The sequence below is a fragment of the Sorex fumeus genome, unplaced genomic scaffold (genome assembly GCF_029834395.1).
Source record: "Sorex fumeus unplaced genomic scaffold, SorFum_2.1 ptg000095l, whole genome shotgun sequence".
NCBI classification, from domain to species: domain Eukaryota; kingdom Metazoa; phylum Chordata; class Mammalia; order Eulipotyphla; family Soricidae; genus Sorex; species Sorex fumeus.
In genome coordinates, this window is record NW_026606152.1 from 408,347 (window position 1) to 431,879 (window position 23,533).

A 23,533-nucleotide genomic window follows, 5' to 3' on the forward strand; every position below is an offset into this window, starting at 1 on the left:
TCAGAGCGAGTCGTGTGGAAGAAATTCAAAACCAGCCCTAGCAGAGGCCCCATGCGCCGCCTGAACTCAGGACTTGGAGGAGGACGTGTGTGTGTGCTGAACTCGAGATGGAAAAGAAAAGTGTGACAGAGGTGTCAGCTCATTCATTCCATCACCCTCATTTATTAGCCCCTTTTCCGGGCAGGGCTGGGACCTGGGACAAATTGGGTAAATTAAGCCTGACAATATAGATGGAGAATCTCAGTGCCACCCACGCAGTTTGCTGTAAGCCTAAAAGTGCTTTAGAAATAGTCTATTGTTGGGCGGGAGTGATAAGACAGCGGGGAGGGTGTTTGCCTTGCACACGGCGGCCCACACAGGTTCTATCGGTAGCATCCCGAATGGTCCCTTGAGCGATTCCTGAGTGCAGAGCCAGGAGTTACCCCTCCGCATCACCAAGTGTGACCCCCAAATAAACCTAGTCTATTAGACTAGGCCTTAAATAGGGAGAGCAGGAGCTGTGTGCGGGCTGCCTGGGGATGGGGACAGGCTTTGGCTGGTTGTGATGTAGCTGGTGACACTATCACACCATGCTGTGACTGTATCAGCCCGGCTGAGCTGGTACTCCCGCGCATGCGTGCACCCGCAGACCCAGACTACCACACAGCCCCCCGTCAGGACTGCACAGCACTTGCGCTACCCTCCCCTCACCTTCCGCCCCCTTCGCGTCCCAGTCTCAGTTACTGCCGAGCCCTGGACACGGATGTCGGTGACGTCACCAGGCTCCCTCCTAGAGCATCCTCCGGGGCGCAGAGGCTCTGGTGCAGCGCTGAGAGTGCCCTGCAGGTGGCGCGCAAGGCCGCCTGTAGCCAAAGAATAAGGCAGCTCAGGAGGGTGAGGCCCGGCCCTCGCCTCAGTTTCCCCCACTCTGAAACGGGCCTGCACGACGTCGACGCTAGAGCCATTTCGGGCCTGCAAAACCCGTCTGGGGGTTGGCCAGGAGCCTGCGCACTGTCCTCAGCCCGGGTGGGGATCTTGACAAATTCACTCCCTGGCAGTGGGAGCTTTGGGGAGGGAGAGGCCCTCGCCCTACGGTGCTGCGAGCTGAACCCCAAGTCGGTTCCAGCCCATCCACTGCCATGGCAGACCCAGGCCGGGCCCCAGACATCGCTGCACACTCGCCAGCCCAGCACACTGCCCGCCCCCTCAGGGGCTTGGAAGCCCCTCCCCGGCTCCCCTCCCCTCTGCGCCCCTCCTGCCCTCTGTGCTGCACACCCCAATAGCCCTGCTGTCCCCCTCCCAGGGCTGGGTAAAGGGGTCCCCTGCTCCCTTTGCTAAACGGGCTTGCTTCTGCACCTGGCATTGCTCGGGGCCCCTGCGGTGCTGGGGCGGCCCGGCGGCCCCAGGCTCACTTGGCTCTCTCCTCCCGCACAGCCGGAGCTCGGGAAGCCGCGGGAGAGAAGCTGCAGCCTGCCCGGGCTGGACTTCAGCTATGGACTCTACGTGCGCGGGCTGGACGGAGGGGTCCCCGAAGGTGAGCCGGCCCACTGCGCGGCGCCCGGGGGTGCGCGTGGCCACGCCCCAGCAGGAGGACCCAGCAAGGTTCCAGCGGAGCCGGGGAGACCAGCTGGGGTTCAGGTGATGTCAGGGGATGACACCGGAAGGGTCTCCAGAGCTGCCGGCACAGGACAGAGCGGGGTGACCCCTGGAGCCGCTGGGAGTCCCCAGGCCGCTTCCCCGACCCCAGGCTGATGCTTCCCATCGGCTTCCCAGGGACAGGCCTGGGCCCCACTCACTCTCCAGGGTCACAGGCCACGGGCCGCAGCCTTCCTGCCCAGCCTGACCCCCGCACCTGGCCCTGTGTCTCTGCCCGCAGCTCTTGGGCACTGGAACGAGTACAAACAGCCGCCCACCTGCCCCCAGAAGCTGGCCCGGAATTACATCGCCATGAACCGCCGGGCGCTCAAGACCGGCCTGGTGACCGCCCGGGAGACCTTCCTCTACCACCAGCTCAACAACATCCGCATCAGCGACCAGAATGACCGGCCGGTCAAGAGGGAAGCGCCCGCGCCGCCCCCGAATATGACCTTCGGGATGCCCGCTCGGTAAGGGGGCTGCGAGGGGGTCCAGCGCCGGCATGAGCAGGGGCGTTCCCGTCCTCACCCGCGACAGCCTCAGTCTTCGGGGGCTCGGGTCAGTGTGGGGCCGTGGCCCCGCGGCAGCACCTCGCCTCGCACGTCTGGGGCCCCGGGTCTCAGTCCTGGCTCCGCCGAACAACAAAACCCAAGTTTCCCGGCTCCGGCTTCAAAGGGCTCCTCTCCCTGGACCAGTCCCGGTGCCAAGGTTTGTGAAGCGCCCTGGTTGGCCAGCGGGGGTCACGTGTCCGCCTTGGAGCCAATCACTGAGGCCAGGGGATTTTTTGGGGTTCTTATTGGCCAGTCCTGAACACTTGTCCCGCCTTGAGGGGGCGTGGTTGAGTAACCCGCTGTGATTTTTGAGGCTCTGATTGGCCAGTCCTGAACACGTTTCCCTCCCTGAGGGGGTGCGGTTAGAATCTCTCCCATGGTTCCCAGGGGCTGAGATGGGATAGATGAAGAAATAGAGGCTCTGATCCCAGGAGCAGACCAGAAGGAAACAGCATGCAGAGCCATGGGTGTCCATTTTAATAGCGCTTCTCAAGTTCACCCCACATCACAGCACAAATGCTACAAAATCCAGGTCACGGTGGAGAAGGCGCGATGCAAATAAATGCAAATGGCTGTGCGCAGCAGCTGCACGTGGCCAGGGCTATTCCCACCCCCTGGCAAATGCTTGGGACTGGCCAATGGGTTAGCCTGTCTGGAAGTCCCCTGCTGTGTCCACACCCAGGGCCTGTGGCAGTCTGTCTCCAGCCTGTCTTCCACTCCCTGTCTCAACACTCCTGGACTACTCAGTGAATTTTGGAGGAGAGGGCTGGGTTTTGAGCCACACTGGCAGTGCTCAGGGCTTACTCTTGGCTTTGTGCTCAGGATCGCTCCCAGTGGGACTCACCTGGTAGTCTCACCTGAAATGCACTTCTGTCCCCCAATCCGGAGTGATATACGGGCGATGTGTGGGAAAGGCCCATCTGCAGGACACCTCTAACTTGAGGCCCTCAGCTGGTGCTCAGGGAACGACTGGGTCCCCTGGGGGCTTGGCTGACCTGTCCCCATCTTCAGCAGTCCTCTGGCCACAGACTTCCCAGGGGACAGTGGGAGAATCCCCAGCTGGCATCACTCATGAGCCTGGTGCGAGCTGGTCACCCCATCTCAGACACACGGTGTCCCAGGGGACCCCTTGCAGAGTGAGCCTGGGGTGCTGTCCCCTAGTCCCCTACATTTCTAGGGGTGCTATGGCCTGGCATTCTGGAATTCTCGGACACACTCTGTTGCTACATCCACTTCATTTCTTTGTCATGAAAACCAGGTGCAGGAGGGAGGAAGGAAGGAAGCACTGAGAGGCCCCTAGGGTCCACCCCCTCAAATACAGGTGATGCCTTCCCACAAGGCTTGCCACACCCTCTGCTTAAGAGACAAAATGTGGGACGGAGAGACTGTACTGCAGGTGGGGCTCTTGCCCCCCAATGGGGCTGACCTGGGTTTGATCCCTGGCACTGCTAAAACTGTGCAGTGTGTGATCCCTGAGCACAGAGCCAGGAGTAAGGCCTGAGCACTGCCAGGTGTACCCCCAAAACAAAAACATAAAAATATAAAATGTGAAGACATGCATTAGAATAGCAACCACCTGGATTGAAGCCCTGAAGGGATTTTGCTTTAGGTGGGTGTTTTGGGCCACTCTCAGTGGTTCTTGGAGGACCATATGTGATGCTGGGGATCAAATTGGCCTTAGCTGCATGCAAGGCAAGTGCCTTCATGCCTGTGCGCTCTCTCTCTCTCTCTCTCTCTTTCTCTCTCTGGCTCTGAAGCCCTTATTCGAATCAGGAACCTACATATTCAGAAAGGTAGAGATACTTCCCCAAGGTCACCCAGCACGCTGTGAGCAGACCAGCACCAGGTGTGGTGCCAGCTGGTGGATTCTTCCCCCTTCTGCCTCCTTGGGACGGGCACACTGTGGAAGGCCCATGGCTCCTGGCTCCGGAGCCACACTGTTTACTTGTCCAAAGGAAAACGCTGAAATCCATGGGCTCAGGAAGGACATGCATTATGGTCTGGTGTTCGCCATAAAATCTTAAATGGCTCTAAAGCCAAGTGGCCGCAATCCCTGGGAAGGACTGATGAAGTGGAAGCGGCATCTTCTGTGATGGCAAATGGGCTTTGCATATGCAAATTGAATGGATTTTAAAATGGTATTTAATGACAATTTTCGTGGCAGACGTTAACATTAATTGCACGGAAATGAAAATGCTGCATTAGGTTGCTGTGAGCAGCAAATACTGTGGCCATAAAGCTTCATCTTTATCAGCAGCGGCTCTTCCAGCCGCGTCAGCGCAGCCCCGCAAATTGCAAGCCGAAGGGCTTTTATGGAACAAAAATATCCCCCAAAGCAGATCCAAATCAGCATCAATTTTGCTTTATTTCTTCGTAAATGGAGGTTAAATGGCTACCAGAAAGCTTTTACTGAAACGTCCAATCTGCTCGCGGACCCCCTCCACCTCGGCGCGTAAACGCGGGCGAGTTAAAACCTCCTCACCCCCGCTCCGTAATGGGGCTATTACTTTAAAGTTATGGGGCCCGGCCCCCTCCTAACGACCACCTGGCACGTGCCTCCATTGTATTTATTTCTTTACTTTAAAAGCATGTTAAACACCAAATCTGATTATACCCGAGCAAGAGTTGTAGGCATGATTTGGTCTAATGAAGAAACAAATGAGGACACTTACCATGGCCGCGGGTGGGGGATTACCCGTGGACCTGGCAGGATGCTCTAGGGGAGTCCCAGGACACTGGGGGCTGCACCCGCTAGAGAGGAAACTGACCACAGCTCTGCCCCCCCCCCCCCCCGCACACAACACTGAAGATTTAAAAAACTCCCCCCCCCCCCCCCCCCCCGAGTTAAACTCCATGTTTTACAAAGCTGGTCATGAGGCATTTGTTACAGACATTCCATATTCCAGCCCCAACTGCATCCCCACTGTCACCTTCGTCCACTGTTGTCCCGTTTCCTCAAGCACTCCCCAAGCCTGCCCCGTATGTAGCAGGCACAAAACAGTTTATTTTATATTGCTTGTTGCAATTAAAGAGCTCGTGCAATGATCAAAATATACTCTGGTATAGGTGGCCGAAATAGCTCAGTTGGGAGAGCGTTAGAGTGAAAAAATACCCCAGTAAAAGAAAATGTGTGGGAATTGTTATTTCTCACTGGTGAGACATTAAATCCTTGTGGGGGGCTGCTCAGCTGTTGCTAGTTGGAGCTCCTGGGCTACTGTTTCTGTTTACTGAGCTCACTTGGCTTCTATGTTACTCTCCGACCTATTTCAGTGATTCCTACTGGACTGCCCGTCCTATGGTTTAGAGGTGTCCTGTGACCATGAATGTGGCCACGTGCTGCAGAAACTGCAGAATATCTAACAATCAGTACTTGGCTCAGCAAGTCTCCTTCCAGTTACTCCACTTGGTTCTGATCCACTGCAATTTGTAGGAATGGCCCTTCATTTGGAAATGTGCTTTTCCTGTTTTTTTTTTGGGGGGGGGGCTTACCCTGCAGGGCCAGGACTACCCTTGACTCTGTGCTCCAGCGACCCCCAGCAGGGCTCAGGCGCCTCAGTAGCACAGGGAATAGAACTGGGGTCTGGGATCTGTCGTTTGCAAGCCAGCACCTTCCCCTCTGTTCTCTCTCTCTCTCTCTCTCTCTCTCTCTCTCTCTCTCTCTCTCTCTCTCTCCTCTCTATCCTCTCTCCTCTCTATCCTTTCTCCCCCCTCTCTCTCTCCTCTCTCTCTCTGCTTCCGAGCCATTTTTAATTAAAAACCAATGTGCCCCCTTCTGCCTGTCGAGGCCGTGACTGTGAGTGACAGTGGTCACTTCTGGGGGTGCGGGGACCACGCGGGGCCTGCCACGCCCAGAATGGCTGTCCCTGAGACACATCTCCCCGGCCCTGCATTTCCTTTTGTTCTTTGCGGGCACCGCGGGCATGTAGTGGGCACTTTGCACGCGTGGTGGTGGGTCCCGCCTCTCCTCAGCGAGGCAGCTGCTGGCGGGCTGAGCAGACCCTCTCGCTGGGTCAGGCCACGGGCGCACCCGAGTCCTGGGCCTGCACTCCCGTCAGGGAAGAGCTTTCCTCCTCATTACCAGCCTGGAGAGTCATCAGGCACATTTCAAAGCGCGCTGTGACCCCCCCCCCCCCCATTTGCCAACAGACATGTCTGGAGGCCAGAGATGTAACTATTAGAGGAACGCTTAATTATTGATGTGTTTTATTAAGTGTTTGCAAATGTTCGCGTGCCCTCAGCACATCTTAATTATTCCACCAGTGTGGATGGTGAGGAGCGGCCGGGGGGGGGGGGGGGTGGCGGCCGCGACAGCTGGCACTCCTCCTGTCAGATTCTGGGGGCCCAGGGGTCTGCCCACACCCTGCCCGGGAGCCAACAGCCCCCGCGTGTCAGCGCCAGGCTCAGCCAGATGGAGAGGCACAGGGTTCTCGGAATCACTCACGGTTCCGAGTCAGTCCTGAGGCCCCAGCAGGCCCGCCTGGACGCATGCTCCCACCCCCCAGGAAGAGACGGAGGGTCCGAGAGGACGTCCCGCGGGCAGTGGACAGAGCATGGGAGGGAGGCCATGCACGGCACCGACCCTCCTGCATCACAAACACGAGACTAGGGGTGACATGGGAAGACAGGGGTTCCGAGACGGCAAAGGCTGCGGGAGGCCACTGCCTGGCACTTTCCAGAAGCTTCCATAGAAGCAGAGCCCAGGAGGGAGCCCAGGAGCCCTTTTCAGTGCCACGGGCCCCGTGCCCAGATGCACACCTTGGTGGGGCCCCAGGCCCCAGGCACCCAGGGTAGCCGCAGCCCATTGGGGTACTCTGGGGCAGTGCTCCCGGGCGGGCCTGGGTGTGTCCCCTCGGAGCCCAGCACCGGAAGCGCCCCCAGCCCTCCCCCACGGCCGTGCTCCCCCGCCAGCGGCTGCTCACTGACAGTGACGGATGCGGAGGAAGGAGGCAACGTTACAGGCTGTTAAAAAATGTTTGTGCCTGACAGGGCTTTTGAATTCCTCTGCCAAGCTGATTTATTTTACAAATTTACAATGGACCCATCCATCACTCAGGCTTATTTTGTTTCTCCTGGAGCCAGAATCCCAGTCAGCCACCCAAACTCCTCTAAAATAATCACCCAAGACAGTGTGGGAACGGGGGAGGGGGGGCTGGACAGACGCACGCGCCGGAAGCAGACTGACCACCAGGGGGAGCACGGGACTCCCGGAGTGGGCCGACAGAAACCCACCTGGCAGACACTTGCTCCTGCTCGGTGGTCTGGACCTGGCGGGGACTGAGTCATCCTTGTCCACTGCTTTGTCCTCAGAGCCTGGACCAGAGGGAGGAGTTGTGTGGCATAGATACAGTCCAGGGCCGTGTAAGGCTTTGGGACAGAATGACTGAGAGTTGTCCCGGACCTGGGAAAGCCAGAGACTCCCCTGAGCAGGCAACTGTGGTCCCCTGGATCGCTGTTAATGTCTTCTTGGCCACATTAATAGAGGTAGCAAGCCCAGAACAAAGGAGGTGAGAATTTTGCTCAGATCATGGTACTGAGTGAAAATGTCAGGAACATCTTACACTTGGCAAAGGTTCAGGAATAGGAAAGTGTCCGGAGGGGAGTCGGGATGATGAGGGGGAGACACAGCACGGAGAATATGACAGGGAAAGACATCTTTCTAGCTGGCGGAAAGCTGCTAATGGTCCTCACTGCCCAGAGCTAGGAGCCGTGTGTGTGTGTGTATGTGTGTGTGTGTGTATGTGTGTGTGGACAGTACCACCCCCCCAGGGGCTTCAGATCACAGAAAGAAAGGAGCCCCAGGGCATGTTTGGGGCGCTGACATTATGAGACTGTCCTCTCTGGGCTAAAGCAGTGAGGGACAAATGGAGCACTCTCACGGAGATCAAGAGAGCACTGTCCACGCATGATTGTGCTAAATCCTGAACCCCACAGGGGGTGTTACTGTCCCCCGTCTAGAGCCTGAGGCTGGGGGGGGGTCTTCAGGCTGATCCCTGCCCCTGGGGTGGGGAGGGGCTGGTTTTCCTCAGGAAGTCTAGGATGCCCCATGACAGCCCCAGACCTCAGCTCACCCACGGGGAAACTGAGGCGCAGAGTTGACACGTATCCCGAGCAGGAGGTGAGGACTCGGGGAAGGCAGTGGGCGCTGACCCCCCAGATCCCCGCCCAGGGGGGCTCCCCACACAGACCTGCTGACTCAGGTCTGTACCAACAGGGCCACCGCGGGGAGGGTCACTCTCCCGCCTCACCCCTCCTGGCCAGGAAGCCTGTCTAACCCCAACCCTGCCGCACTCGGCCCCCTCCACTCCCCAAACTCCCCCTTCCCGGTGGGAGCCAGGAGGGAGGCATTTGTCAGGGCCCACCTCTCCCACACCGCTCCTGAACCCAGACAGAGATGGATTCTGGCCGAGGCGGCAGGCTCAGGGCGGTGCTGACGGCCCGGGTGAGCAGGGAGGCCCTCCCCCGGGCTCTGCCGCGGAACCCATCCATCAGAAGCGCCTGGGTACCAGGGTCAGCGCTAACGAGGAGGCTGCCCACCCCCTCGGGGCCTCCCGGCAGCGCGCACCAGCCTGGCTCACGTGGGCGCCCAGTGTGGGGGCTGCACATTCCTGATGCCGGGGGCGGGGGAAAGCCAGTGGCTTCGTGGCTGGCCTGGGGGCCCCCAGGATGAGTCACAGCCAGAAGGGTCTCTTCCCCAGGAGACCAGGTTGGAGGGGGGAGGGCAGGTCAGGGGGGGGCAGGGCAGGTCAGAGGGAGCAGTAGGCCATTCAGGCAGGACCACTGGTTTCCTGGGTTACTGTGGACTCACAGTGACCATGCTCAGCGGCTCTTCTGACCCCGGCATTCCAGGACACTCACATCCCACTTCACAGCAGACACACTTTTCTCCATGTTGGGACTCGGCACGAGGGCCGCATCTCTGGTGCATCCTGGCTACCTGCTAGGTGCCGGCCTCCCGCTGGGGCTGGCGGTGGCAAAAAAGGGACGCCGGGCACAGTGGGCAGTGGCCATAGGGGGCATTTCTGGGATCAGGGGCCTGGGGACAGGGAGCATCAGCGTTGGCCTCTGCTGTGCGCTGCTTTCATGACACCAGAGGGTGTCCCCACCAGGTACTCAAGACCCACGGCCCCGGGGGTGCCAGAGGGCGTCCCCACAGCTGGTTCTGGGCACAAACATCCTCGCCCACTCTTCCATGAAGGCTCGGGTGCTTCCGCCAGGATGCATTGCTGTCCTCTCGCTCCTTGTCCCTTGGGAACCTGTGTGCCTGCGTCCAGGCAAGCTGGCACCCCACCCCAGGGCAGGAAGCCCTTCCAAGACGGGGTGCCATGAGCTCACCCCGCAGCACACTCATGTGTCCTCTCTGAGGGCGCCATGGGCCCCACGCACCTTTGGGGGAGAGGGACGGCACAGCATCCAGTCCCACACGAGCCCGCCCAGCCGCTGCTTGTCCCATCAGCATGGGGATCAACCGTGACACAAGACACTTTGCAGCTGTGCCAAACCCGATGCTAGTGCCGGCGACCACGCCCACTGCAGGCCAGTCCACACTGCTCCTGCAGAGCTCGGAACCCAAGGTCCTCGTGTCCCATGGAGCCCGGGGAGCGCATGTCAGGCACCCAGAGTCCCACCGGGGGTGCCACCCCTGACTCTCCCTCCAGCCTGTGAACAGGGTTTCTGGTGCTCCGGGCAGGGCTGAGTGTGGGTACAGGTGCTGTTTGCAGAAGGTTCTAGTGCAAGCGGAGTGGGGCAGCGGGGTGCAGTGGGCCAGGGCAGTGTCTGAGGGGCTCTGGCACAACTTCCGGTGCGGGGCCACCCCACAAAGCAGGGGTACTGGCCTTGTACACGGCCTACCTGGGTCCCACGCTGGGCCACATACTGTCCCAGAGCACACGTAGCCAGGAGGGAGCCTGAGCACAGCCAGGTGCCACACACACACACACACACACACACACACACACACACACACACACACACGGGGTGGGGGGGGAGGGAGAGAGAGAGAGGGAGCGAGAGAGAGGGAGAAAGGGAAAAAGGGAGAGAGAGAGGGAGACAGAAAAGGAGAGAGAGGGAGAGAGAGGGAGAGAGGGAGAGTTCCATAGCAAGAACTCAGTTCCAACAAGTTAATCAGCAAAAGGGGAAGGGGAGGGACCGGAGCAATGTACAGCGGGGAGGGCGTTTGCCTTGCATGTGGCCAACCCAGGTTTGATCCCCGGCACCGCATATGGTCCCCTGAGCAGTACCAGGAGTGATTCCTGAGTGCAGAGCCAGGAGGAACCCTCAAGCATTGCCGGGTGTGGGAAGGCGTGGTGCGGATGAGAGGGAGGGGAAGGGGGCTCAGCTCCTGGCTGTGGTGCAGTTACCCATCCTTACTCGCACCCTGCAAACCCCGGGAAGGCACAGCCTGGGGGGGCAGAGTTTGAGGTGGGTCAGGCCCCTGATGGGTCACTAGTCCAGCTACAGTTTTGTTCACTGGCTTGAAAAACGTCATCTCTTGAAAAATGGGGTACGGGAACCTTTATGAGATTTCTTACAAAGGATTCCCATGTCATTGGTTCTTAAAGTGCAAGTTGAGGGGGTATTGCCGGCCCCTACCCCAGCGCCAGTCACAGGCCAGTGTGGGAGGGGAGTCACAGAGCAGGGAGAGCACCGAGAAGCCCACCTCCCACAGAAGGGGGAGAGATGGCCCCCGAGCCGGCGCCCCGTGTCCGTGGCCCTGTTTTGATGCTCTCTAACCTCCGGGATACCCCACGGCCTCCAGCCCAGACAGCCTGGCTGACAGGCGCCAGCCCCCAGGGCCCGCGGGCCGCTCCGCCCGTCCCGGGGGACTGGTCAGCACCGGCCTATTAGAGGCGAATTTTAATTTCATTTTAACAAAATAGCTGTCTCCGTGGGGGATGCGTGGGCCGCCCACTCCGGCGCGGTGGAGAGCGGAAGGCGCAGAACAGACCTCCTGTCATTGATTTCCCGGGAAGAAAAAATCCGCCTCGGGCTACTAAGCCGAATTAGTAGTCACTGATGACCAATTACCCAGCCCGCCGTGGACGCAAGCGCGCTCGGGCCCGTGTGCCCGACCCAGGGCTCCGCGCGCGGGCGCTTCGGGGCGCAGCCGCGCCGAGCCTTAATGAGCGGCCCGAGAACGACGCCCCGCGCCGAGCCGGCCGGGGGCGCGCAGCAGCCCCGGGGGTCCCGCCGCGCCGCCCGGGTCCCGCCGCCAGGGTCGCTCTCGCCCCCTCCCCCGCCCGAAACTGCTCAGGCTTTGCACGCAGGCTTTGCCCCAGGCTCCTCCCCCGGGCGCTGCTGGGGTCACCCGGGGGCCTACGGAGCAGCCCCGAGACGGTTGGGCGTGGACCCCAGTGCAGACCTAAGCGACCCCCGCCCCTACACACCAGGAAGGAACTGTCCGCGGCCGACTGACCCGAGGACCTGGCCCCGCCCCCCGCCCCGCCCCGCCCCGCCCCGTCGGCTCTGCCCCACCGGTTCTGCTCGTGGGCCCCGCCCCGCAAGCCCCGCCCCATCGGGCCCGCCCACCGACCCTGCCCGTAGGCCCCGCCCCGCAGGCCCCGCCCACCGGCCTGCCCGCAGACCCCGCCCCGCAGGTCCTCTCACCGGCCCCGCCCACCGACCCTGCCCGCAGGCCTCGCCCCTCAGGCCCTGCCCGCAGGCCCCGCCCCGCAGGTCCTCCAACCGGCCCCGCCCAACGACCCTGCCCGCAGGCCCCGCCCCGCAGGTCCTCTAACCGGCACCGCCCACCGGCCCCGACTTCAGGCCCCGCCCCTCAGTCCCCGCCCACCGACCCTGGCCGCGGGCCCCGCCCCGCAGGCCCTCTCACCGGCCCCGCCCACCGACCCTGCCCGCAGGCCCCGCCCGTCGGGCCCGCCCACCGGTACTCCCCGCAGGCCCCGCCTAAAGGCCCGCCCCTTATGCCCCGCCCACCTCCCGCGTCCCGGGCCCAGCAGCCACGCCTCCCGCCTCCTTTTCCTTCCCTGCGCCTGGTGTCCGGTCCAGGCAGCGGGGCTTCCTGCCCTCGGTGTCTCCCTGGACAGCCGCTCCTCCGACAGCGTCTCAGCCACGCACCCTCCCTGCTAACTCCGAGAGGAAAACGACCCCGATGCGGAAGCAAGAGCTACAGGAGGCGCTGCAGAACTGCTCTCTGGGGCGGCTGTGGGCAGTTTCCTTCTAAGACCCCAGCACCTCACCCCGGGACCCAGCAGCGCCTTGGGGAGCCGGGAACGATGTGTCCCCGCCCTAGCCAGACCTGCTCTGGGTGCAGCTGGGCTCCCGCGTCCTCCCCTGTCTGGAACTCAGAGGAGGGGAAGGGCAACGGCTCTCTCACCCGCGTACTTCGTTGACCCGCCCCCAGTCCGTCCCTGATACTTGTGCAGGGCTCTTCTGCATGTGCGCTGCACACGCTCTCCTGTCTCTCCTTGACTTGGGAGGGTTTTGTTTGTTTTGCTTTTGCTTTTTGGGTCACACCTGGTGATGCACAGGAGTTACTCCTGGCTCTGCACTCAGGAACTATAAGCCTGGCAGTGCTCAGGGAATGGAACCCAGGTCAACTGAGTACAAGGCAAACGCCCTACCCGCTGTGCTATCGCTCCAGCCCGACTTGGGAGGGTTTTAATAGAAAGTTCTAGTCCTGGAACCATCTACGGCAAGTTGGGGAGTAGTATGTGAAAGTCTGGGGCTCACGCCCCGGCTTCTCTGAGAGTTCTCTAGGTGGGCTCCGGCCACTTTGGGTCTTCTCTGTTTTCCTAAACAAATCATCCTTTTGTTTTCCATGGGGATTAGCAGACAGATACACATGAAAATCCTCTGTGGAAACCAGACTGTCCCTGATCTCACTCCCAATCCCAGAGCTCACAGGACCAATCGCTCATTCAAGATGGTTTTCTCTCTTTAAGAAACACTCAGCGGGCTGGAGAGATGGTACTGCGGTGGGGTGCTCGCCTTACACTTGGCCAGGCCAGCACCACACATGGTCCCCATGTGCTGGAATAAGTGCCCAGGACCACCGCAAGGCCCACGGGGTAGGTATAGGTTTAGCTGTAGGAAACTGCCTGCTTAGCTGCAGAGCTATCCCACCATCCTAGACAGCCTAGCGCCCTGCACGCCAGGCCCCCAACTCAGCCCTGGCCGGGGGATGTGCGGCCTGTCGTTCATCTGAAGGTCATCAGTGGTGCACATTGTGAGTCACACCCCGGTGACACATCACCCACACGCATGTGCACAAACACACACTCATCCACACCAGATTCCAGCTCTGCCTATGCCCCCTTGGGCGGTGCCATTCTTGGTCCCGGCACTGTGGGGGGCTGCAGCGGAATGTCCCCAGGGGACTTAGCGGCCTGTGCAAGGCTGGGGACGTGACCCTCGTTCTCGGCTTGTTTGTCTTTGCTCTGTCCTCCTGGATAAAGTTTCTGCTCTCACTTAACACTCTGCATTTGTGGCTTGTTGCCTCGTTTCTGTGGGTGAAGCTTCTCAGTCCCTTGGAGCAATTGCCCCCTCACCCCCACCCCTTCGTCTGTCACTTGTCTTTTCATCTTCGGTTTTCCTTCCGGGGTCACTCATGTTCAGAGGTCACTGTGCTACACCAGGGTTCGAAGGGCCGGGCTGAGCTGGGCTAGAACTCAGGGCCTAATGCCACAAGGCCTGTGTTCCCCCCCCTTGACCCCATCCCTCCTGCTCATCTTTTTCTGTTTTCTCTTTTCTGCGCAGACTGAGTTGGGACCACGACCAACAGTGCGAGGGGTTACTCCTGGCACTGGGGGCCCATCCGGGGTGCCGGGGACTGAACCGGAGTTAGCCACATGCAAGGCCAGCACCTACCCCTTCCTGTCTCTCCAGCCCTGCTGGTATGGCCTTCTTAGGAGGATCTTCCTTTAACAGAAAAGAATCCTCATTTACAGGAAGTCCGGTTCTGAAATGTTTCTTTCTCTTATAGATTATGCTTTTGGCCTCAAATCCCAGACCTGATCACCCAGCCTCACCCCAGATCCCAGAGGTTTGCCCCTGCCACGTCTTCTGAGAGCTCGCTCACTCACCTCTGTTCTGTTCTGAGCTGCTTCGGGCCTAAGGTGGACGTGGAGGTCACGAAGGTTTGGGGCTGGTTCGCTCCATGGTCTCCGGCGTGCAATTATTCCAGCAGGCATTGGAAAGGGGCCTCCTGGCTTCGAAACGCCGTTTCCACCCGTGCCCTGCCTGGCCCGTGGGCTGCTCTGCCGGCAAAGCACAGAGCCCAGTCACTTCTCCCTTTCACGCGCCAGTTGAATCCTTACCTGGCCACCTTGCTGCCCACTGGGGGGGGCGGCAACCTTGCTGAGGGGGGTAAGAGTCGGTTCGGAAATGAGTGCAGGAAAGGGGCATCTCAGGGGGGCAGAGGCAATGCAGGGTGAGGGACCAGCCTCTGAGCTGCGCCCTAAGGCTGGAAAGCCCCTCGCCAGGAGGAGGGGAGAGACTTAGAGGGTTCCGAGTGGAGAAAGGGGGTGCCAGGGGCTTGGGGAGGGTGAGTGAAGGAATGGGGGCCCTTGGGCCCTTCTCTGCACTGCTCACAGGACCCTCTTAGCTGCCCTGTTAACCCATGAGGAACCAAGCAGCGGCAGGGCCCTGGGACCCCCAGTCCTATCTGCTTCTTTGCAGGATGAACAGGCCAGGGTGCTGTCCTGGCGCTGGGTGGCCGCGTGTGCGGTCGGGGTTGAGGGCAGTTGCTTCTTGTCCTGAACAGCCTGAGGCCAGCCATGCGAGACTGGGCGTCTCCTGCTGGTAGAAAGCAGCTATAGCTGGGCGGGTGGGGGTCAGCTCCGGAATGAGGGGCCGCTGGGTGCTCGTGGTCCGGAGGGCTGCTCTGCAGAGGGACCTCAGGGCACAAGCGGCCTTTCACAGTTATTCTGGCCGTGCTCTGCTCAGCTCATGCAGAAGAGATCTCTGTGCATGCACACGTGTGTATGAGTGTGAGAGCAGCGTGAGCATGCATGCGAGTGAGCGTGTGTGCATGTGAGTTTGTGCGAGCATGTATGAATGTCTGTGCATGTGAGTGTGTTGTGAGCGTGTGTGCATGTGAGTGAGCGTGTATATGCATGTGTGAACGTGTGTACATGTTTGTTGTGAGCATGCACACGCATGTGTGAGCACGTGTTCAGGTGAGTGTGTGCGTGCATATGAGAGTGTGTGCATGTGACTGTATGTGAGCGTGTGTATGCATGTGTGAGCATGTATGCATGTGAGTGTGTGTGCATGTGAGTTCGTATGCATGTGAGTGCATGCTTGTGTGAGCATGTGCATGTCTGTATGAGAGTACGTGAGCATGTGTGTGCCTGTGAGCATGTGTGTGCTAGTGTCATCATGTGTGCACCGGCAGATGGGAGGATGTGGGGTGCGTGCAATATTTCAGGCCCAGAAGGATTCTGCCTTGGACCAAGGTCATTCTCCCTCACGTCTGCCTGGAGCCACCAAAACCCCATGCAGAGGGCCCGGAGTGGAGCGGGGAGGAAGGAGGGAGGTCTGGGCAGAGAGCCCCGCAGCTCACCCAGCCCACCCCTGCGCAGGAAGCTGGATTCCCAATGGAAAATTTCCCAGCCTTCAAGCCTTTTGTTAGTTTGGGGGCCTCCCCAGCCGTGCTCAGGGCATGCTCCTGGCTCTGAACTCAGGGTCCCCCTCGCAGCCTTGGGGAAGTACTCATGGTGCGGAACAAGCACCATCACGCTGAGCTCTCTGTCGGCCCAGGGGGTCTCAGTGTCAAGAGGACGGGGTGTCCTAAGGCCCTGTTTTCTTCCAGTTTCGGCCTCTGCCCCGTCCACCCCACCTCTGCCCCTGGTCTGTGAAATGAGGTCGATGAGCTAGACGGGCGGTGCGAGCCCTGCTGGACACTCAGACCCACGTGCCCCCCGCTGCCCCACCAAATGCCCACACACACCTGCAGCTCCTTCATCGCCATTCAGCAGCTGCCGGACACCGCACCTAGCAGCCGCGGGAGGCTCTGGCCCGGGCTGTGATTCATTAGGAAATGCACAGCTCCGGTCCCCACCAATTCACGCTTCTCCTGCCTCTCAATGTAGTCTCTTGGCAAAGCACCTCCCCTCGCACTGTCTGGCTCCTGCAGTGCAAGCCCTGACAGCAGAGGCAGGAAAACGCCACACTAGCCATGATGGCTTCCTTCCCGCACAGGCAGGGAAACACCATGCTAGCCATGATGGCTTCCTTCCCACACAGGCAGGGAAACTCCACGCTAGCCATGATGGCTTCCTTCCTGCACAGGCAGGGAAACGCCACGCTAGCTATGATGGCTTTATTCCAGAGCAAGGACTTGGTGATCAGGGTCAAGTGCAAGATTAACAGGAGGCCTTTCCTCCCTGCCACATTAGAGACTCACACACACGCACCTGCAGAGACTGAAGTGCACCTTACATATATGCATTTCTTTTTTTTCAGGGGGCCCATACCCAGCAGTGCTTAGGGGTAACTCCAGGCTCTATGCTCAGGAATCACTCCTGGCAGGCTCGGGGAACCACACGGGATGATGCCAGGGGTCGAACCTGGGTCCGCTGCATGCAAGGCAAGTGCCCTTCCTGCTGAACCCTGGCTTGGGCCTCCATGCGTGCATTTCGACTCGGGACCATTTATTCTTTTCAATGCCCATCTCCGGTGCCTTGGGATTCCTCAGGGCGGGAAACAGTAAACAGCAGAATCTGGGCACCAGCAGTGAAAGAAATGAGCGCCTCATGCTGACAGCTCAGATGAGGGGGTGGATGGTGCCTCTACTTCTCTGCTTTTGTATTTCTTCTTAGACCTAATATTGTGTCTCTGAAGGCATACACACAATTACGAGTCTGCTTTACCCTCCTGAGCAAAGAGAGAACGCTTCCAAAGTGACACCGCCGCAACATCCTGGGGTTCTTCCTGGCTCCAGGAAATGTCACCGTTGGGCGAGGTTGCCCAGTGCCCCTCTGGTGCCAGCTGGGCTCAGTGTCCCTGGTTCTGCTGCCTTCGTTGCTTTCCTGACTCTTCTTATCTGGGAGTGATTTTCTCTACTGAGTCTCTTTTTTTGCAAAGAAAACGTTTCCGTGTGGAAATGTGCATAAAGACCAATGGAAACAGCTTCAAAGGCGGGACAGTGGAGTCCAGGGCCCTGCGGAGGGCGCCGAGGGGTGGGCCTGACCCTGGCACTGCGAGCTGCAGCTGCGTCACGCTCACACACTGCCGCGTGTGGCCCACACGCAAACACACAAGCACACAAACGTTGTCTCCTCCTAGTCTCCTTTCCTTCTTTCTACTCACTCCCTCCTCGGCAGAAACCAGTTCTTATTTGAATTCATTTTAGGGTCCAGAGAGGTAGTACAGGCGAGCTCAGGTCCAGGTTCGATCCCCGGCACCCCAGATGGTCCCCAGAGCCAGCCACGAATGACCCCTGAGCACAAAGCCAGGAGTAAGCTCTGAGCACTGCTGGGTGTGACCCAAAAGCCACAAATAAAATAAGTTCTATTTTTATCTTTCCATCGGAAAATACGAATAGTCATATATGCTGTGACCAGCAGCCAACTCAGTTCCCCTTTACAATGTGGCTTCCTTCCTTCCTTCCTTCCTTCCTTCCTTCCTTCCTTTCTTCCCTTTTTGTTTTTACTTCAGAACCCCTTCTGGAGTTCCCGCTGCGGCCACACTTCCCTGGTGCCTGTTTGGGGAGCAGGACCCCACTTCCTGGGCCTCCTGGGGCTCTCCAGGTCCCCCCTCTCGCCTGCTGGGGAGCTGCTCCTGTTTGCGGGTGCTTGGGACTGCGGCCCCGCCCCAAGGCTGTGGGCTGGACGGGACAAAGAGGCACCGTTGCCAGAGGTGCCCAAGACCCAGGAGCCTGCAGGACCATCCGAGGGTCCCACGGGGTGTCTGGATGAGGGGCTCCCTGGGGGCTGCTGTGTGCTCTTGGGGCCTCGTGGCCTTTCTCCCTATAAGAACTTCCCTTATAAGAGCTTTCTCTCTTTTATTTAGTTTTTTTTAATTGCATCAATGTGAGACAGAGCAGAATTGTTCATGATTGGTTTTTAGTCATACAATGTTCCAACACCCATCCCTCCACCAGTGTAATTTCCCAGCGCCAATGTCCCCATTTTCCCTCCCACCCCCTCAAATCCACCCATCCCAGCCCGCATCTGCGGCAGGCACCTCTCCTCTCTCCCCCTCCCTCCCTGTCTCCCTCTCCCTTTCCCTCTCTCTCCCTCCCTCGCTCTCTCCCTCTCTCTCCCTTCCTCTCTCTCCTTCCTCTCTCCCTCTTCTTCTCCCTCTCTCTATCCCTCTCTCCCTCTCTCCCTCCCTCTTCCCCTCTCCCTCTCTCTCTCCCTCCCTCCCTCTCCTTCTTCCTCTCTCTCTCCCTCTCCCCCCTCTCTCCCTCTCTCTTCCTCTTCCTCTCCCTCTCTCCTCTTTCTCTCCCTCTCCCCCTCTCTCTCCCTTCCTCTCCTCTTCTCTCTCTCTCTCTCTCTCTCTCTCCCCCCCCTCACTTTAGGCATTTTGGCCTGCAGTACAGATGCTGAGTGGTCATCATACACACCCTTTAAGAACTTTCTCTCTCATAAGTACTTTCCTCCAGCCTCAGAGCATGGGGTGCGATCCCCAGCCCCGACACCCTCCTTGTGCCAGTGTGTGTTCTGGTGCCCTGTGCCCTTTGCCCACGTGTCCAGCTCTCCTTCTCAGAGTCCCAGTCTCATGTCTGCTCCTGGGGAAGCCAACAGGCCAATCCAAGAGGCTGTGGGGATGCAGTCCCTGCACAGGTGGGAAAGAGCCGGGAGAGGGTTTGGCCTGGTTGCGGGAGGCGGCCAGTCTCCGGTTAGGGGGCTCCGGGGGGTTCACTCATCCTGGAAGTGGTCACTGTTGAGACGCGGGGCCAGGCCCGGGGCCTGTTGTAACGGGCTGGTCTCCGGGCTGTGTGGGCGTCATGGTCTGGCTCCTGCTTAGAGCGAGCCCAGTGGGCTGCCAGGGCCGCGTGGGGCTGGGCTGGTTTCCAGGCCACCCCTGGGGTGCTCACCCCCTCAGCGAGGACGGGGCAGAGGACTGGGGCATGTGCCTGCTTCCCGGACCTCAGAGGGGTGGGCATGCAAAAGGGGAGGCGTGACAGCACAGCGGAGAGGGCATTTGCCTTGCACACAACTGACCCGGGGTTCAATCCCCGGCATCCCATAGGGTCTCCTGAGCACCGCCAGGAGTGATTCCTGAGTGCAGTCAGGAGTGTGACCCAAAAAGCAAAAGAAAAAAAGGGGGGGTGAGGCACTCAGTGTCTGCCGGGAGGGCGTAGGGTTCCCAAGGGAACCAGGCCAGGCTCCGAGGGCCAGGGAGGCAGGGAAGGAGATGTGAGCATAGAACTGGGCTCGGCCCCACCTCCTGGCTCAGGCCAAGCACCCACAGCATGGGGGGCGAGTGGATGGAAAACCCCGGGTACTCACAGAGCCTGCGGGAGGCTGGAGAGGCAGACCAGGCTGGCCACGGGTGAGTGGACTCTTGGCTCAGCCTCCGCAGTGGCCACTTGGCTTAGGAGAGCTGGACCCCTGTCTGTGACATGGGGAGCGTCCTTCCCCGGCGGGGGGGCGCATTAGACCTGAACCCCTCCTTAGTCCCACACCCGGTGTCTCTCCCCAGCCCGTCCACGCCCCTGTTTGACCTGCTGCGGCACCAGTACCAGCAACTGTGGGTGCAGGAGCAGAAGGCCACGCGCAAGGCCATCAAGCTGGAGAAGAAGCACAAGGTGAGTGCAGCCCCACTCGGGGCCTGGCGAGGGGCGCGGGGTGCCCCCCACCCAGAGCTCTGAGACCCGCCTTGGCCCCTGCAGGTGAACCTGGGGAAGCTTTACGAGACGCGGAGCTGCCAGCTGAGGAGGTACCAGCCGCCGGTTCAGCCCCAGGGCCTCTGGCACCTGCCGCGCTTCCAGAAGGTCAGCCCCCGCCACCCCCGCTGCCCCCAGCTGGGTCCCAGGGCTCCCAACCACCACGCGCCGGCTATAACAGTGCCGGCTATAACAGTGCCGGGCACTGGGCCCCCTGACAGGAGGGGGTCCCCGGGGAAAGTGAAGTAGGCGGATTTGCCCGTCTGCTGAGGGGTTTGAGGGGGGGTGAGCTGTGATCACAGGGGGGCTGACGGGGCTTCCTGGGGAGAGTGGGGGGTCAGCCTCCGAGTGGGCCTCACGGAAACCCTCATGCTTCCGGCCACACGCAGTGGGGCCGAGCCAGGCCCCTGGGGTCCAAGCACCCCATCCAGAGGGGCGGCAGGACAGAGCCAGAGGGTCAGAGGCGTGAGGAGACTCAGAAGAGGGGACATCCAGAATGGCACGGGAGCGGGGGGACATTGGCCCCAAACCCCACTGAGCCTGCAGCTTCTGTGTGTGTGGCTGACATGGGATCTGGGGTGTGCGGGAGGGAGGGGCTGCCAAAGTCCCGCCAGCGCCCCAGGTTCAGCCCTGGATGCCGATGGATGCCGCTGTCCCCAGAGAAGAAACGGCCCCGCCCCCACACGCGTCTCACTCTATTTTGTTTTGTCTTTGAGGCCACCCCCGGCGATGCTCAGGGCTTATCCCGACTCTGCACTCGGGAATCACTCCTGGCGGTGCTCGGGGGACCCTATGGGATGCCGGGGATCGAACCCGGGTCTGCCGCATGCAAAGCAAACGTCCTCCCCACTGTGCTATGGCTCCAGCATCTCACTCTTTTCTGCTTCATTTCCAACATGGAGTGTGGAAGCTTCCCCCTCCCCCCGCATGGAGAAGAGCTCTGTGGACGGTGGGAGGGCCCCCCACCGCCGCCCCCCTCAGGGCTGGGCCTGTTGGAAGCCAGAGCCCCCACACCTCCACGCAGGGACCCCCGCTCCGGACTCTGCTCCAGGCACTTGCCGCTCCCGGCCGGTCCCCTCTCTGCTCGCCCCTGTCCCCAGAGCCTCCGCTCGCTCACTCGGCTATTTGTGACTCGTGGCGATATCGAGGCACGCAGGTCCCCCCATCCCGAGCCTCCCAGGTGCCCGCTTGCATAACACCAATTAAATTGCTGCTTTCATGCTTCCAGCCAGACAGCGGGTCTGGTGCTAATGGGGGCTTCTGTGTTTAGGGGCGAAACGCCAGTGGCATCGCGCCTGTGAATCATCCTTCCCGAGCCCGGGTCCCGCGTGTGACAGGCTTCAGCTGTGCCTGGTGCGCTGCACGCTGGGCCCGGGGGACTGGGTGATGCTCAGGCCCCAGAGTGACAGGCTCTCAAAAATGCACCCAGTGCAGGTGGTGGCTGGTGACCTTGCAGGGGCCGGAACAGTGACGGGGCTCATGGGGCCGAGGGCAAGCCCTCCGACGGGCTTGTGGCAGGCGGCGAGGCGGGCGCCCGCTCGGGGCTTTACCAGACTTAACTCTCCGGCCTGCTATGATTTGTAAGGATGCCCGAAGCAGCCAGGAAAATCCTTTCTTTAGTTTCAGCAGCTCTCACTAATCTGCTCTTTCTCGGGCGTCACCGCCTGCGGACCCCCCACCCTGTTCTATTAGGGATTCTGGGGGACCCCAGAGACCCCAGGAAAGGAGACTGATCCTGGCATTAAGGGTACCAGAGCCTGTAAACCAAACCGTTACTTAATAGCTGGGCCATTATTCTAAAGCAGTGGGGCTGAACCCAAAAGCCAATGAAACAGAGTCAATTAGTCCATATTTTAGTGACTGAATAACTATGTAATGCCAGGGGGGTGGGCTCTTGAGAGGAAACAGCAGGGTCCCGAGGAGTATTGGGGTACACACGCTGACCCAAAGGTGCTCGCGCAAACCTTCTAAAATGAATTTTGTTTTGTTTCGTTTTGGGGGGGAACCCCAAGATTCGTTGAGTGACTACCTGACAGTGCTCAGGGACTACCTGACTCCTGGCTCTGTGCTCAGGATCACTCCCGGCAGGCTCAGGAGACCCTACGGGATGCCGGGGATTGAGCCCAGGTCAGCCACGTCGAGGCACGCACCTTCCCCGTGGTCCCATCTCTCTGGTCCCTCAGATGGATTTTTTTTTTGCTTTTTGGGTCACACCCAGCGTTGCTCAGGGGTTACTCCTGGAGGTGCTCGGGGGACCATATGGGATGCCAGGGATTGAACCCAGGTCTGCCACATGTAAGGCAAATGTCCTACCCGCTGTGCTATCACTCCGGCCCCAGATTTTTGAGGCATTCTGGGCCATAGCTGGTGGTGCTCGGTGCTCGAGGGCCCCTTTTGGGGGTGTCGAGGGAAGCACAGGGTGCTGTGGGCCGAGCTGGGGGTGGCCATGTTCAAGGCGAATGCATTAACCCCTGAACAGTCTCTTAGCTGCTGAAGCTGATCCTGCGCCATTGGGATCTGGGCTGAGCCTGGCCGCCGGCTGCCGTACTACCAGGCTGGGGAGTGGGCCTGGGCTTCACCCCAGGAAGTGAACCTGAGAGGCCAGCAGGATCGGCAGCCTGGGAACACGTTCCCAGACAGAGTTCAGGCTGCAGGGTCAGGCCTCAGGCCACCCAAGAGTCCGGAAGGCCCTTCTGGGCTTCTGTGTCTCATCAACTGTGCCCTGTGCAGTCTGTGGCCCACCCCGACACTCATGGCACCCCCAAACTGGGGGCCCAGCTAAGGCCCTGCTGTCTCTGGACACTCTGGCTGGTCACCAGCCTGGTAGGCACAGCCGCACACAGGCAGCCGGGTGAGAGAGACACTCGACCCCCGCTGCCCTGAGGGACACATCTGTCCTCAGCCTGGGCACCCACTGAGATGGACAGACGGGTGCCCCGTCCAGTGGGGGATCCCACAAGGCTGGACGTTCACCAACTAGTATCCCCCCTGTATGAGGCGACTCTAGCCTCTCCCTCCCTGCCCAGAACCTTCTCTCCACCATGCCCCCAAGCTGCCAGTGTAGCTATAAGTGCTTCCCCGGATGTTTTCTTAGGGGGCTTGACTAACTCTGTTCAGTGTTAGCCGAACTAAGCATATGGGAAGAAGCTTTGGGAGTCTTGAATCTCAGATACTTTTCTATAATCTCCATTGCCTTGGCCAAGCTCCTAAACCATCCGTCCATCGACCCACCCACCCATCATCCATCCACTCATCCACCCATCAATCCATTCATCCACCCGTCCATCCATCCACCCATCCATCCATCCATCCATTCACCCATCAAATGTTCATCAATACACCCATCCATCCGCCCATAACCCAACTCTCCCTCCCTCCCTCCATCATCTGTTCCATCTACCCATCATCATCCGTCTGCCCAACCATCCATCATTCACCCACCCATCTATCTACCTAGCCACCCATCTATCCACCTATCCATTCAACCACCCAGCCAACTGTCCACCCATCCATTTACCCATCTCCCTGTCTGTCCCTCCCTGTCTTTCTTCTATCCATTATTCTATTGTCCAGCAAG

At 59.9% G+C, this 23,533-nt stretch overlaps 1 protein-coding gene across 1 annotated transcript in view; it reads left to right on the top strand.

The window, feature by feature from the left end:
• Window positions 1-23,533, top strand: part of CFAP77 (cilia and flagella associated protein 77) — a 76,283-nt gene that overhangs the window by 42,531 nt on the left and 10,219 nt on the right. The window contains exons 2-5 of the mRNA XM_056133050.1: window positions 1,414-1,513; window positions 1,856-2,084; window positions 19,773-19,878; window positions 19,963-20,064. Of these exons, the coding sequence (XP_055989025.1) occupies window positions 1,414-1,513; window positions 1,856-2,084; window positions 19,773-19,878; window positions 19,963-20,064 (537 nt within the window). The remainder of the gene's footprint in view (window positions 1-1,413; window positions 1,514-1,855; window positions 2,085-19,772; window positions 19,879-19,962; window positions 20,065-23,533) is intronic.